Source organism: Candida parapsilosis, contig 006372, assembly GCF_000182765.1.
Source record: "Candida parapsilosis strain CDC317 annotated contig 006372".
In the NCBI taxonomy this organism is placed as follows: Eukaryota; Fungi; Ascomycota; class Pichiomycetes; order Serinales; family Debaryomycetaceae; genus Lodderomyces; species Lodderomyces parapsilosis.
Genome location: NW_023503283.1, coordinates 807,187 through 823,251, shown reverse-complemented (window position 1 = coordinate 823,251; position 16,065 = coordinate 807,187). Strand labels below are relative to the sequence as shown.

The window sequence follows — 16,065 nt, the reverse complement described above, 5'->3', positions numbered from 1 at the left end:
ATTTGATGATCATGAAGAGGACAGTCAAGGGGAAGGCAAAAAGCTCAAGTTGACCACAGGGCTCTTCTACGAGCTAAGGTTATGATGGCCATATGAAATGAATTCAAGAACGATTTGAGAAAAATTCAACTCTTGTATGGATGTTTGGTAGGGCATGGTATGCAGTGAAAAATTCCTCTGGGAATGGGGAATATGTGAAGCTTCGGGCCAAGGTTTCACCATGAAAAAATGTTATTCGAAATTCAAGGAATGAAATGCCAAGAAGTGAAGTATAAGTTTCCAATCTTGTTTACTTTCTATTCACTGAGCTCAAACTTTATCAAAGTTTGAGAGTAAACGGGGAGATTATATTTCCGATTCCAGAAAAATAGAAGGATATTATCTATACAGTGGTTTCAGTTATAATTGCTCCTCATATAGAGATCAATTAGAGGATAGTTAAATTTTGTGGGGGAGCATTCTCAAAATGTAAGATTGGAGCTATTGAATCTGCATTGGGCTTCCACACAGTTGGTTTTTACCGCGAAGCTTGAGGTGTGGGTCGATTTCTGTCAGAAAGCATTGTATTTCCCTTGTTTGGCAGATCTTAACTACTGTGGAAAAGAAATCGAAGTTTACTGGAATGCTAAGCGTGGTGCTGACAAATTTCTGCGTAGTCCCGTGATAGCGACACCTTTATGGATGTTTTAAGAGGGGTCTTTCTACAAAAAAAAGAGCACGGCGATGATCATTTTACGCTGGGCTTTTGCGCAAAAGCTGATTATTACGTCATATATGATTTGACGAAAGCTAATTAAAGGATCGACACTTTTTAAAAAATCTCGTCACTTGTCGTATATCATGAGGCTTATTGAACAATTTAGCCACTTTCGGGAATACATTGTGGTCCTGCACTTCAATTTCCTTCAACATTAAACTTAGATTCGTTGATTACGACAAAAAATGCAACTACGAGTGACTATACTAAGATAAAGTTATGAGGGGTTATTGCAGTCCTTTATCTTGCGTTTCATGCAAACAAGTGTTACCAGCCGAAAGACTCGCTTACCATTACTCTGCCAAACCATATCAGGCGGATGCACATTTGAAAAGCTTATTGAATCTCTTCAAAACATGCCCTTGTTGGGATCATACCCGTTGAACAATTGTATCGATACGGACTTATTTTTTCAATTGTAATTGAAAATTCAAAGAAAAGCGGTTAGCAAAGGAGGCTCTATGTTCCAGACCATTGATTCATCAATGCTGCACGAAATACGAGATGCAGATAGTAGACTGTATGTTGCAATCAGCATTATCGTTCCCTTATTTCACTTATACTGGTTGGTGAAAGAAAAGTTTATAAATGCACGAATAAACTTTTCTCGGGAATGGAAACTATTAACGAGTAGCTTTCAGGGCTAAGGGATGAGGGTGTGGCCCTAAACACAGTGGCGGTATAAAATTGTGTCGATTTACTCACTTGAAATGCTTCTCCGTTTCGTTTTGAAATATTTCATGTTCCACATTTGATAGCTATTATGAGTCACAACGATAACGAAAAAAGTGTTGGAATAAACCGCAAGCAGACAGACTATAGCTCAAGCGGATCAGACAATTTAATAGCCACGGATTCAAAATGTGTCGAGATTGATAATGAAGGCAAGGGGTTTTCCCCTTCAAACTCTGAATCTGGGGATAGCGTCCACACTTTAAGGCCAGAGACATTAGAACGAGGCTTAAAATCAAGACATGCACAATTGATTGCTATAGGTGGTGCTATTGGCACAGGTTTATTTGTTGGTTCAGGTGCTGTGTTGGTCGCTTGTGGACCAGCTTCACTTTTTATCTCGTACTTGCTTATGTCTTCAGTGGTTTATTTCGTCATGCAAATGTTAGCCGAGATGACCATTCTATTGCCTTTACCAGGAAATGGTCCATTGGCTTTCATTAATGATTTCTTGTCCCCATCATTTGGTTTTGCTTTAGGATGGAATTATTGGTATGCTTTTAGTATATTGGTGGGGGCTGAAGTCACTGCAGCTGCTGTGGTTGTTGAATACTGGACAAAATCAGTCAACACGGCGATTTGGATAACAGTCTTATTGGCTATCATAATAATGATGAATATGACATCTGTGCGATTCTTTGGTGAGTCCGAATTTTGGTTTGCGTCAATCAAGTTGATTGCATTAACTTGTTTGATTATTACGAGTATTGTGTTGTTCTTTGGTGGTGGTCCCAATCATGACAGACTAGGTTTCAGGTACTGGAAACAGTCAGCGTTCAATGAACATCTTACTGGAGGCTCTACAGGAAGATTCTTAGGTTTGTGGACAGCCATAATTAAGTCGGGATTTTCATACATTACATCACCAGAAGTTGTTTCAACCACCATGGGAGAAACTATTGCCCCACGTGTCAACGGAGCCAAGGCCGCAAGACGTTTCATTTGGCGGTTAATATTCTTCTATGCTTTGGGGTCATTGAGTATCAGCGTTATTGTCAGTTCGAGAGATCCACATTTATTTGGAGGTGCAGAAGACACTTCAGGTAGTCCTTTCACTATTGCAATGCAAAATGCAGGAATCACAGGGTTAAATCATGTTATCAATGCAGTCATTTTGACATCTGCTGAGTCTGCAGGTAACTCCTTTTTGTATGCAGCATCCAGAGCATTGTTTTCCATGGCCCAACGGGGCAATGCACCAAAGATTTTCGCTAAAGTGAATAGATTTGGTATCCCTGTGTACAGTGTTGCTGTGTCGTCTATGTTTGGGCTCTTATCATATTTAAACGTCTCATCTGCCTCAGCAACAGTTTTTGCTTGGCTTTCAAACATTTCCACCATCTCTGGTTTCATTGCTTGGGTGACAATTGGAGCTGCTTATCTTAGATGGAGAAAAGCGGTTGAATATCATGGAATTCTCGATAGAGTTCCTTACAAATCACATTTTCAACCGTATGGAGCTTACTATGCTATTGGTATGTTGTCGATCATTACACTTACAAATGGATATGCGGTGTTTTTTGACTTTAATGGGGCAGATTTTGTGGCTGCGTATATCACATTACCATTTGTGGCAGTTTTGTATTTTGGGCACAGGGCATATGATTACTACAAAAATGGTCACACGAAGTGGTTGGTTGAGATTAAGGATATCGATTTGTTGACGAACTTGGACTCAGTTGAAGACGATGAGCAACACTATGAAATCCGTGTGCCAAAAAATATTATTCAAAAATTTTGGTACTGGTTGGCTTAATTGTATTATGGTTTCTGTATATGGTATGTGTATTGGAAGTTTTATGCGATTTAACCCTTTGCATGTAAAGATTGTAGTGATGTTGAGAAAAATGCTTCGCTTTGTTGTCTATTTGCAAATTACTCTATCTACTTTCTAAAAGCCACTTCCTCGGGTAATTCAAAAGAAACGCAAAACATTGGCTTCGTTGGACTCACCATTCGTACTTGATGAAACTCCATCTTTGTTATATCCAAGTCATAATCAATCAACTTGCAAATCTTATTCCATAGTCTTCTACTTAACTCTTTCAATGTCGGGTCTTCGCCACTTTCAAATTTCTCAAAGCAGTGAACGTGAATCCATGGTAGTTTAAACCCGGGCTCATTGCGAATTTGTGGGAATTTCGAATAGAGGCCAACATAAGCATCAAGAAAAGTCAAAGCTGAGTCAGGTAAGTTCATGACAAAATGGTGGTAAAATTTGGGCACGGGTATATCCTCAGTGGTAATCAATTTATTATTTTTGGACCTTTTCACAGTCGTGTTTTTCAATGGACCCTTATTTGCCAAGTTTTCTAGCAATTCTGCTGCCCTTTCAATAAACTCACGTCCATCCAAGTTCCATGGTTTGACAAACGTGTCAACTTTGTTCAACGCTATGTTTTCTCGAAGGTATTTATAACTCTCTGGGTTTAAATCATTAGCGAGAACAATTGTTTCCTTTCTACCACTAGGCAATGCAAATGGACCTACACCGGCCATGACATCACCAACAACCTCGTGTTTTCCGAACTTATTGACTAGTCTTTCGTGCTCAGTACTAAGACGCGAGTTCCAATACACCTTACTAAAATCAAACTTGAAACGACACCCACTTTCATTTTGCTCTACCACAAAATTATCCTCTCCAGCAAGAAGCTCCAACGGGAATGTTCTAAATTTATTGGCAATTGTGTCCTTTTTATCAACAACTGTTTTTATTGATGGGTTCTTGTCCATAATGACTTGACCTATTAGTTTACCATATGGTTTGAACTCATCCCTCAAATTCAAATGGGCAAGATGTCCCGCTTGACTGTACCCGCTTGGAATCTCCTCAACTAAATGTTCGGGCAAAATTGCTTGCAAAATCTCTTCGCTCTTCCAAAATGAATAATCGAGCTCGAGGAGGTAAGGTCTTAAATCAAGATTAAACTCTTTTACTTTCTCTTGTGTCTTTTCCGCTAAGTCCAGTACTTTCTCCACCCCCTCTCTCAATAACACTGCTTTCGAATCATCGAAATCGACGATATGCTTGATATTGCGCACATAAAAGATATCAGGTTGACAAGCTTTAACAAATTGTCCTAAATATTTTGGTTGGGGAAAATAAGCTGCTTGAAGCGGTATCGTTTTACGGAAAAACGAACGATCCAATTCCTTCATTTCCCGATTGACCGGGGGTTTATACGAGGACATGACTAATGATTGTCTTTGTGATTTCGATAGATGAGATAGTAGCTTCAAGTTCATTTGAAATGGAAAGTTGGAGCATCAAATAAAAAAGAAAAATTCCTGCGCAAATCTACTACCAACATCTCATCGTAAAGAAGCATTAAAACAAGATGGACACTACAGGCATCATAAGCATAACCAAACCAATTCCACGTGTTGAGTATGAGGATGAAGGGTCTGATGACGACATAGAAGTGGATGAGGCATCACAACAAGATCCAAGACACCAAGAGGTTCGAGCAAATGCTATAGTCACCCCAGGAGAATTGATCACAAGTGACCCAGTTTGGATGAAGGGCCATGGTACATACTTTATTAATGACAAAACTTATTCCTCAGTTGTAGGTAACATATCACGAGTCAATCGTCTTTTGAGTGTCAACGCAATTCGTGGGAAGTATGTACCAGAAACTGGTGATCATGTCGTTGGACGTATAACAGAAGTGGCTAATAAGAGATGGAAAGTGGACATTGGAACCAAGCAGGATGCCATATTAATGTTGGGAAGTGTCAATCTACCAGGGGGTATCTTGCGTCGTAAATCAGAGAGTGATGAGTTGCAAATGCGATCTTTTTTAAAAGAGGGAGACTTGCTAAATTGTGAGGTGCAAACGATATTCAACAACGGTATTGCATCCTTGCATACGAGATCACTCAAGTATGGGAAGTTGAGAAATGGCATATTCCTAAAGATCCCAAGCTCCTTAGTTGTAAAGTCAAAAAATCATAGTTATGATTTACCAGGAAACGTTTCGGTGATATTGGGAGTAAATGGCTACATATGGCTATACAAGACTAAAGCAAAATTGGCTCCATCAACCGTGAATTCTAATGGATTAAAAGTGCAGCTGGGGACTAAAGATTACACGCCAGGACAAGGTTCCATTTCTATTACAAGATTAGAGGAAGAAAGTTCGTGGGAAATATACAGTGACAAGAATGAAGAAATTAACCAACTGACGAGGAATAACATTGCTAGATATTGCAATGTGATTAAAGCTTTGGCGTTTGGTGAGTTGGGTATAACTGAACAAAGAATTATAATGGGGTATGAAGCAAGTTTGGCGTACGCAAATGTTGGCAGTTTGATTGATAGAGAGTCTATGGAACAATTGTGTAGAGAGGTGTTGACAAGTGAGGAAATGAGAGGTCAATAGAGGGAAAGTGTAGCTTTAGTTCATTGATGGGATAAATGCGGGTTTCAATTTATTGTCTATAGATGAATTGAATGATTTGAAAATTAATGCAAATTACGGAAAATGTACAAATGTATGCTTTTGGGGAAGACTGTGTGTGTATGTGTGTGTGTAATAGGTATCACTTGACGACCCTTCTAAGGTAAAGTATGTAGTACAATAGCTGTATTGCACCGCACACACCTATCGTGGCACACAACACAATACTAATAAACGTATATCCACTAAAGATTTCTTCATTAGTGTCTCTCAATTTGAATTCATGGTTTAGAAGCTCCTTTAAAACATCATCGGAGTTGTGCAACTTTGCAACGATGTTGTCAAGATCAAGGGCAACCATATTCATCTTGTTATCAAATTCACCCTCATTAAGGTCTTTGTCAAGGTAAGCAAAGAATTGCTTGTACACTTGGTAATCAGTAGTCTTAATGTCATCCTTTATATTAACATTGATTTCAAATTCATATGTTCGCGGTTTGAAACTCCATGACAAATCATTGAACGTATTGTAAAAGCAAATATGTACAAGTTTGGATGGAGGCAAATCGCGATCTTTCAACTCTAATGGAATGTCACCTTCATCAGTGACGCCCTGTGGATTGATTATAAGTTCAATAGGGCTAGCAAACCTCTCCAAGTTTGGTTGGTCTCGCAATTTGTTGCCTACACTATCCAAAATCAACAAATTCAAATCTTGTGACTGCAACTTTTCAATTGACTTTATCGTGAGGAATAGCACGTCGTTAGCACCTAGTTCGTATGAAAGACATTGTTGAAGATTGTCCAAAGAAGGTCGTTGGTTATTTTTCAGCGGTGGTACTAGCAAACCTATTGCGTGTGAAAATGGTAGTAGAAGCATCAATAGGATACAAATTCGTAGGCACCTAAGTGTCCTGTACATTGTTGGTATACGTTATAAACGAGTGACTTTTATTCAAAAGAATATATGTTTCGAGAGTCTAGACCACTTAGATAGCTCGCTGGGAAAGTGGCGGTGTTCTCTTGTGATAGTGTAATTTTGGTGGCGTGTATTGTGTGTTTGTTTGGTATTGCTAGCTATCCAGTCAAAAACACTACGTCAGTTTTTCTCTGTATACTCTGTAGACGACGATTATTGAATGGTTTAGTTCAAATACCGTGAAATTCTGAATCTCTCTCTCAATACGAAGTTTTTTTTTTTTTTTTTTTCAACGCCAAAAATAATAAAATTTAATTTTACATGACTCTCCTGCATATAAGCACTTCTCGAAGTCTCTTATGGGATAAAGGGTGCAGATACAACGAGTTCGTATTCCAGTTGACTGGTATCTCAAAGACTTATGAATTATTAGTGTTACGGAAGCTATGAGATGTGGCAGTAGTAGTGGATATGGGCTCAAGAATCAGACGGAAGCGTATTCAATGGCCATCTCTAGGAGTATGGACGTGTTTTTGAAGAACATTATTGTAAATGAAACAAAGGCTACATGAAAACAAGTTTAATATGCCAAGAAAACTTCTTTACAACATTCTCGTGATACTGTGGCTCCGACATGCGTACGTGATAACCTGTATTGTGTGGTGTTTTGCGCACTTTGCTTCCATCTTAGTGTCTACTGAGTACACCATTGCAAAATATTTTAATCAATGACGCGTCAAAACATTTTGTTTTTATGTCACAAGACTACTAACCATATTCAGAGGTTTCAGAACAATAAACACATTGACATTGGGTCTACACCAAATTTGGTAAAGTTAACAGCGTAGAATGTGTATGTCTAAATTAACTTCCATTTTGATGACACACTGACGGGTTCACCCTCATAAAGAAGCAGAAGCGCAAGGTCAAGCTCACTGTGATTGTGTCTACACACAATTACCCATAAAGAGCCTGCCCCTCCTCATTCTTTAGGCTAACCAGAACCAAAATCTTTGTAAGAAGTTCTTGGGCACTCGCGGTTCATAGCTTTGCTCTTCTTCTTCAATCAAATCCAAGTTGGTTATCAAATCAATATTCTCAATTGGAATCAACCAAAGCTTGTTCTTTTTGTAGAACCGTTCATAGAACCAGTGTCCGAAATACAATACAACCACTATAGGAAGGGTTATATAAGCAGCAACAAAATCAGCACCATTGAAATCAAAAAACACGGCATATCCATTGGTGATTGTAATTATTGACATCATAAATATAACGTAGTATGCACCATAAGGTTCCAAGTACGATCTATATGGAACACGATCTGAAAGACCATGGAACTTGATTGCTTTTCTCCATCGGAGATAAGCAAACCCAATTGCTAGCCATCCAATAAATCCTGAAATTGTTGAAATATTTGAGAGCCAGCTAAAGACATTGGCTGAAGCAGATGACACATTCAAGTATGACAAAAATCCAAACAATGAAGAAGCAGCAACACTGTAAATTGGTATACCAAAGCGATTAACTCTAGCAAAGAACCGAGGAGCATTGCCAACTTGACCCATGGAAAACAATGCTCTGGATGCCGAGTACAAGAATGAGTTGCCTGCCGATTCGGCTGAAATCAAAATGGCTACATTTATAACATGATTTAGCCCCTTTATACCAGCATTTTGAATGGCTATTGTGAATGGACTTCCCGATGAATCCGAAGCACCACCAAACAACTTTTTATCATTTGAACTAACAATAACACCAATGCTTAATGACCCTAAAACGTAAAAAAATATCAAACGGTATATGAATCGACGAGCGGCCTTGGCGCCATTTGCTCTGGGTGCTACAGTTTCTCCCATTGTGGTTGAAACAACTTCTGGTGATGTAATATATGAAAACCCCGACTTGATTATGGCTGTCCACAAACTTAGAAACCTACCCGTTGACCCACCGGTTAGATGCTCTTTGAATGGTGAATGTTTCCAGTACCTGAACCCCAATCTGTCATGGTTTGGTCCTCCACCAAAGAACAACACAATACTCAAAATAATCAACCCAAGCAACGCAATCAATTTCAAAGACGCAAACCAAAACTCAGCTTCACCAAAGAACTTGACCGATGTCATATTCATGAAAATAATTAGTGCTAATAAGATGGTGATCCACACGGCCGTGCTTACTGACTTTGTCCAGTATTCAACAACCACAGCAGCTGCAGTGACTTCAGCCCCCACCAACACACTAAAAGCATACCAATAATTCCATCCTAAAGCAAAACCAAATGATGGGGACAAGAAATCATTAATGAAAGCCAATGGACCATTTCCTGGCAATGGCAAGAAAATCGTCATTTCCGCCAACATTTGCAAAACGAAGTAAACTACTGTTGACATTATCACATAGGAAAGGAAAAGTGAAGCTGGTCCGCAAGTGACCAACACAGCACCTGAACCAACAAACAACCCGGTACCAACAGCACCACCTATGGCAATTAATTGCGCATGTCTTGATTTTAAGCCTCTCTCTAGAGTTGCTGGTTTGGCATGTGACTCACCATTATCAGAAGATATCTCATCCACTACCTGACCTGATTTTTCATCAACTTCCACTATTCTTGATGTGCTGATAACCAAGCCTAGGGATGAGATTGGCTCACGTAAAATCTTTCTCCGTGTGATATTGATACCGCCTAGGCTGTCTTTGAGTCCCATAATGTTATTCGGAGATCAACCAAATAAGCGTAATTAAGTGGAGCAATTGGTTTGATATATATAGAGCAAGACCGACGATCTATGACGCATATTGCTTCTTATGCTGTGTTCTTGACCAATTTGCTGATTGCACGTGTGCATGAGCTGCTTAGCACTTAGTTAGCTGAAGATCGTTCTCTTTGGAATTTCAAATTGCCGCTTGATTGTACAACTTTACCCGATCGAACCTTACAACAGCTCATGAGAGAAAACATTCAAAGCATTCGACGTTTGCCAAATTTCTCGGCACATGCTTGCCTTCTAGGTAATGACAGTTGGTACCTGGCGAAACAATGCATACACCACTATGTTTGTAGAAAACATCAAAATGGTTCCATACACCTAGATTGCAATTAATGTAAGCCCTTCCCCGCAAGAAAAATTCACGTCTCCGCATTATCAATATCCTCAATGTGCTTTCTGAGTCAGAGCCTCGAATGATTCATTAGTTTTGCCGTAACTATTTAGATCGTGCAGCAAGCAAGCATACTCTGAAGGGTGGGGTCAAAGAAGTCGATTCTTTAACATTTCATATACGCTTCTTGGTCTCTCAATAGTAAAACACCTGATTTTGAAGTGTAATTGACTTGAATTGCAAAGAAGGACCGATTTCCCACAAGAACTTCAAGGCAGTTTTATTTTCAAGGTGTTGTACTATATTATTCCCAGCCTTTGTGTTATATTTGGTCGATTTCGGACTTTCATGAAAGCCATTTTTTACATGGCTCAACTTAGTAGAGAACTGGGGCTTCGCTTTACCCTCCATCGCTTATCCTAACCTTCTACGTCGTTCCTTCGGTGCCTTTGAATTTCAGAGACTAATCTTTTAGCTCGTTCAGTGGTCTAATTTTCGCGCTCTAAAGAGTGTTTACTTTCCCAAAAGGGAAATAAAAGCGGATTTTGAAATTAGATATGAGAAGCTTTTTCCGAAGTAAAACACAACGGTTTTTCAGCTCGCTATCTTTCACTGAGGAAATAAACAGATTCACTCCACTTCCTTGTTTTCTCTTTAGACTTAAGTAAGATTAGCGTGTAGTAATGCAGAGTGCGGTCACAAGTTGAATAAATTGTTTCCCTTGAGTAGTACTTATTATTATAAACCCCAGGAGCGCATCGCACAAAATATGAGTACAGAAAAACGCAAAAAAATAATAACTTATCACCGAGAACTAGGCCCAGGAGGCTGGATGCATTTTTCAACTTGATGCTGATTCTATTATCGTATGATTTCGACCTGAAACTTCGATGCAACCTTGGAAGCAGCGCTGAATCAATCTTGTGCTCATCTAATTGGTTTGATTTTTTTATGCCAACTAAAAAAGGTGGCACAAAAGCCGACATAGTCAAAAGTGAAAGTCTAAATTGAAAATTTTAACATGTCTTCCTGTCTTCCAAACCGTAGTCTTCTCCTGATCGAGAAAATGGCTGGGAATCCTTTAACCACGGTTGATATATCTAAACCAGATAAAGTTACAGTAGCTAAGGAGTTGTTAGATGCTTTGGTATCCCAGGGTTTTGTTTTCATAGACGGTCATGACTTTCAAGCTGATGAAGTTAACAAAATATTCGACTTGTCCAAAGAATTTTTCAAATTGCCCTTAGAGTACAAGCAAAAATTCCCTTTTGATAGCTCTAATTCTGGGTATATTCAATTCAATAGAGAAAACCTTGACCCGTCGCAAAAGAAAGATTTCAAAGAAGGGTTAAACTTTAGTGGTATTGATTTTACATCAGGAGAGCCTTCTGGGCCAGTTCCAGAATGGTTCATTGAGGATACTTCACGTCACGAGTTTGTGAAGAAGACGATCTTGAAGTTGAATCAATTGGCACTCGATCTACTCGTCGTCTTAGCTAGAGCTCTTGACATCCAAGATAATGATGAGTGTCCAGGTATCGAATGGTTCACCTCTAGATACAAGCCTACTTCCAAGTCAGGTTCAACTCTTCGGTTTTTGCACTATCCAGCCCAAAACTCCGATGATGAGCTGAGTGAGGTTCGTGCTGGTGCACATACCGATTATGGCTCCATGACGCTTTTATTTCAAAAAGAGCACCAAGAAGGACTTGAGATTTACAGTCCACTTAGCAAGAAATGGGAAAAGGTGCCTTTTATTACTAGTAGCAAACCCGGTATGGCACCTCCAATAATTGTAAACATTGGCGATTTGTTGAGTTATTGGACGGCTGGATTGTTGAAAAGCACAATTCACAGAGTTAGATTCAGCAATGCTCAAGCAGAAGATAGATACTCAATTGTTTTCTTCAGTCATCCAAGTGATGAAACATTGTTAGAACCCGTGCCTAGTGAATTGTTGAGGGATCGCACTGGTAGAGGAGTAGCCAAAGACACTGAGTACATCACTGCTTTACAACACTTACAAAAGAAGATAGCGAATACTTATGGCTATTGAGTTGAATGTGTAGTGGTTTACTTATTTGAATAGAAGAGTTTCGACACCTTTTTATGTTTGCATAATGCAAAAAATGTGTGAACCTATGAAGGTTTGGTTTGATGCGATGAAGAAAACTTTAAAGAGTATAATATGCTCTTCGTCCCTAATGTGGAAATTCATGTTTTTTGTTATAGAACTTTCAGTCTTTTTGGTCATTTGCGTCGTAGGAAGTAATATAACTTTTCAACCTAATCAGATCCAATTAGAGCTACAAAATCGGCCCATATAATTTTTTTTCGCGATTTTGTGTATTCTGCTTATCTGTGTGTTACAGATAAGAGAATGGGCATTTCAAGTCAACATTACTCTTCACTCCCACTAGTTCACCTTAGAGGAACGCTACATTTCATTATGACCATCTCACTACCACAAACTCCAAACATGTTGTTGCCACAAAAAACATCAGATCCAGAACAAGTGGTTGATCTCATAACGGAAGAAGAAAAACGAAAATATAGAGCCGGTATAATTTTGTTGATAATATCAATCGGAGCATGGATTGTTGGATTGGAGTTGGTTAATGGTGTTCTAAAAAGTAACGAATACAGAAAACCAATCTTCTTTGCTGTTATCACGGGCTCTTGCTTCTCGTTGAATCTAGTGTACGATGTGTTCAAGTTATTCAAAGGCAAACTGTCAAAAGTGCATGAGCTTGAGCCATTGTTGAATACAGACAAATGTAACGACCATGAAAACACGACCCTATCGCTGAAAGAGGTACTTCTCATTTCCATTCAAATTGCCACGATCTACTTATTTTACAATATCTTTGCGATGGAGGCATTAAGATTTACCTCGGCATCGAACCAAACTGTCATTGGTTCCTTGACGTCTATGTTCACCTTACTCATTGGAGTTATCATTGGAACAGAAAGGTTTTCAAACATAAAGGTCATATGTGTTGTTGTAAGCTGCTGTGGTGTATTCTTGGTCAATTTGAGTTCAGTGGGTGATTCCAACGGTGATCACAAGTACACACCAAAAAACCCAAAGCTTGGAAACGTATTGGCTTTAGGTGGAGCTTTGTTTTATGCGTTCTACTTGTTGATAACGAAGTTTAAATGTGGTGGCTCCAAGACAACGAACGAAAGAAGGTTATTTGGTTTCGTGGGGGTGATCATCCTTGTGATGGGGGCTCCAATATTGTACATTGTGGACGCACTTGGGTGGGAAAAGTTTGAGTTTCCACCCAACAACACCATATTGGTAATAGTTGTTGCTAACGGTATCCTCACGGTTGTATCAGACTATACGTCAATTTTGGCTATGTTGTTGACAAGCCCATTGGTTGTATCCTTGACGCTAACGAGCTCCATACCAATTACAATTCTAATTGACTGTGTTGTGTTGATGTACTCAAATGAACCTATCAATACTAGCTCTGTCTACTTCTTGGGGATATCGTGTATTTTCGTTGCAGTACTTCTCATAAATGTCAATGTTGCTTCTGAAAATACATTGATTGAAGAGGTGATTGAGAACAATTTAGCGTCGGCTATTCAAAATGACGAGCTCATGTCTCCAATTTTATCCCCACTTCTTGGTGGCTCCGTATCTCATCAGCATGTGAAATCACCATTACAAATGATATTCAGCCCTGAGATGACAGATTACGATTATACTATTCCAACAGTAGTAACAGCATTCAATCTAAATGCGAATGACGAAAGTCCACCTACTAGGAATTTGAACCATCATCCATCATTCTACACCTCGGAAACAAATGCACCAACTCTACTCGTATCTGGGGGTAAAAATCACAACTACGATATTCACCTTGAATAAATTGAGCAATGTCTATTCATATATGTATTCAATCTCTATTAAGGCTTGTGTGTAATTTGTGTTCTCTCATAAACAATGATGAGATAACACCAATGATGAGAACAATCAATGCAAAGTAATATGCTCCTCTACAACCTTCATCGTAAGAAGATCTGATTGCTTCCCTAACGTACTTTGGTGCCTCGTGAACATAGTTGGTATCGTCCAAAGCTCTTGCAATAATCTTTTTAGCTTCTTCTAGATCCTTTACTAAATCCCAAATTTTCTTTCTCAAGCTCAGTCCAAGCACCGTTTGAAAAATGGCTGAAGCTGCTGAAACACCCAAGGTGGACCCTGTTGACCTAAATGTGTATTGGATCGAAGTTGTGCAAGCTTGATACTTCATTGGAGTTGCCGCGATCAAAGCAAGAAGTGTAATTGTCAAAATGCAGGAGTACCCCATACCTTGTGGAAGCATCATCAAAAACTGTTGCCAAGTCGGGGTATGCGTATCAAGACGAGTGACCCTGTATGCACCATAAATGGCTAAAATTCCAGCGGCAACTGCTAAGTTGTAATAACGTCCGGTACGTTTCATGTACAACCCAGCACCAACTGAACCCATTGAAATACCAATAAAATTGGGCACCAAACGTAAACCATTTTCGCTTGCTGTTAAGTAAAGGACGGACGTATAGTATACTGGAACATAAAACATAATCGCAAAAATCCCCATTGTGTAAAACCAATTGGTTAAAGACGAAGCCAACACAGTTCTATTTCCAAGCAACTCGATTGGAATAATCGGCTCCTCACTGACATATGCCTCCACATACAAAAAGGCGAGTATCAAGGCAAAACTTGCTACCGATAACGAGATAAACAAATTGGACGTGAATGCAATGTCTCTTCCTCCCATTGATGTTGCCGTTAAAAACAACATCAATGCACTAATCAAGCAAAAACTTCCCAAAAAATCAACTCTTTTCAATTTTTGCTTAATATCTTGTCCATGGGCACCTAAACCTGGTGAGCCAGCAGGAAGATTTAAATTCCAATAGATGGCAATGCCAACAATAGCAGCGAGTGGTACTTGCAAGATGAATACATATTTCCACCCCAATGTGTCAGCCACAATACCCCCAACGAATCCACCAGATGCCGCTCCTAACCCATAGCATATGTTTGCCAACCCTTGGTATAATCCGCGATCTCTCAATGGGATGAGATCCGACATGGTTATCGTACCCACTGCAGTGAGACCTGAACCACCCCATCCAGTTATGAACCTACCAATTACCAACCACCACAATGAATCAGTGACGCAGATTGTGCATCCAATACCAAACATAAGTGAGCATCCAATCAAAATAAATCTACGTCCAAAGATATCCGACAATTTTCCAAAAATTGGCTGGAATGCGGACGATGATAGTAAGTATGAGGTTGCAATCCAAGATATATTTTTCACTGCTTTCAATTCAGACGCGATGACGGCAAGTAATGTTGTTACCACTGTAGCATCCAACGCCGCTAAAAACGAAGCCATAAATAAACTTGAAACCACTGTGATCAATTGCTTCTTCGGTAAAGCGTAACCACCATTAGGCTCGTCAATTTCATATGATTCAGGAGTTTCACTTTCAGTAGCCCCATAGCTATGAGATTTCAAAACAGAATTGTTGAACAAACTCCCATCCTCTGCAGCTAATTCGGACGCAATAATACCAGCGGAATCTGCAGAAGCGTCGTGAATTATATTGGGATAAAGATGGTGGTTGTGTTGTCCGTTTCTAGTATTTGCTTCAGTCGACATTATCGTACATCAAATGAGGGAGAGAGGGAGAGGAAGGGAGAGGAAGTAAAAGGAGTGACAAGCAAAAACTGAAAAATTTTTGACAAAAAGTTGGAGTGTGGCTTTTCTCTTTGGTTATCTCTCTCTATATTGCGCGATTAATTTGAAGAAAATTTAAACATTTTTTGTTGTATGATGTGCGGAATTGAATTTACCTATTTAAAAGCGGGGCGATAGGGAATAACAGTTTTGTATTGTCTCTCTGATTTTCCGCGAATGAGAGATATCAACAAGTGATTGAATTATCAATTCCAAATGGGGTTAAGCGCTGAGTATCACAAAGAGCGTGAATAAAAAGGAAGATAATAGAATGCCGTAATAATGACGCCAAACGTATGAAGCTCTATTCTCGGTCCGAAATTGGTTTTCAAATCTAGTATAAATTCTATAGAAGACGTCAAAAATATTTAAAGTTTGTGGAGCGGGGGT

The 16,065-nt window shown here is 39.3% G+C and overlaps 8 protein-coding genes across 8 annotated transcripts; 4 read left to right on the top strand and 4 right to left on the bottom strand. All coding sequences in view use genetic code 12, as the record gives it.

Moving 5' to 3' along the window:
• Positions 1–1,520: 1,520 nt before the first annotated feature.
• CPAR2_403710 (uncharacterized protein) lies at positions 1,521–3,245 on the top strand (the record flags this gene model as incomplete). The annotated part of the gene is made up of 1 exon (XM_036811276.1): positions 1,521–3,245. One exon carries the CDS (start codon positions 1,521–1,523, stop codon positions 3,243–3,245), a length of 1,725 nt encoding a protein of 574 aa, XP_036667730.1.
• A 128-nt stretch (positions 3,246–3,373) lies between these two features.
• Positions 3,374–4,684, bottom strand: CPAR2_403700 (tRNA (guanine) methyltransferase; the record flags this gene model as incomplete). Its single annotated transcript, XM_036811275.1, has 1 exon — positions 3,374–4,684. One exon carries the CDS (start codon positions 4,682–4,684, stop codon positions 3,374–3,376), a length of 1,311 nt encoding a protein of 436 aa, XP_036667729.1.
• A 146-nt stretch (positions 4,685–4,830) lies between these two features.
• CPAR2_403690 (exosome non-catalytic core subunit) lies at positions 4,831–5,877 on the top strand (the record flags this gene model as incomplete). Its single annotated transcript, XM_036811274.1, has 1 exon — positions 4,831–5,877. One exon carries the CDS (start codon positions 4,831–4,833, stop codon positions 5,875–5,877), a length of 1,047 nt encoding a protein of 348 aa, XP_036667728.1.
• A 160-nt stretch (positions 5,878–6,037) lies between these two features.
• On the bottom strand, positions 6,038–6,775 carry CPAR2_403680 (p24 family protein; the record flags this gene model as incomplete). The annotated part of the gene is made up of 1 exon (XM_036811273.1): positions 6,038–6,775. The coding sequence occupies one exon, from the start codon at positions 6,773–6,775 to the stop codon at positions 6,038–6,040; it is 738 nt and encodes a 245-aa protein (XP_036667727.1).
• Positions 6,776–7,803: 1,028 nt separating this feature from the next.
• On the bottom strand, positions 7,804–9,525 carry CPAR2_403670 (uncharacterized protein; the record flags this gene model as incomplete). The annotated part of the gene is made up of 1 exon (XM_036811272.1): positions 7,804–9,525. The coding sequence occupies one exon, from the start codon at positions 9,523–9,525 to the stop codon at positions 7,804–7,806; it is 1,722 nt and encodes a 573-aa protein (XP_036667726.1).
• Positions 9,526–10,940: 1,415 nt separating this feature from the next.
• On the top strand, positions 10,941–11,975 carry CPAR2_403660 (uncharacterized protein; the record flags this gene model as incomplete). The annotated part of the gene is made up of 1 exon (XM_036811271.1): positions 10,941–11,975. One exon carries the CDS (start codon positions 10,941–10,943, stop codon positions 11,973–11,975), a length of 1,035 nt encoding a protein of 344 aa, XP_036667725.1.
• Positions 11,976–12,368: 393 nt separating this feature from the next.
• On the top strand, positions 12,369–13,802 carry CPAR2_403650 (uncharacterized protein; the record flags this gene model as incomplete). Its single annotated transcript, XM_036811270.1, has 1 exon — positions 12,369–13,802. The coding sequence occupies one exon, from the start codon at positions 12,369–12,371 to the stop codon at positions 13,800–13,802; it is 1,434 nt and encodes a 477-aa protein (XP_036667724.1).
• A 28-nt stretch (positions 13,803–13,830) lies between these two features.
• On the bottom strand, positions 13,831–15,597 carry CPAR2_403640 (uncharacterized protein; the record flags this gene model as incomplete). Its single annotated transcript, XM_036811269.1, has 1 exon — positions 13,831–15,597. One exon carries the CDS (start codon positions 15,595–15,597, stop codon positions 13,831–13,833), a length of 1,767 nt encoding a protein of 588 aa, XP_036667723.1.
• Positions 15,598–16,065: the final 468 nt, after the last annotated feature.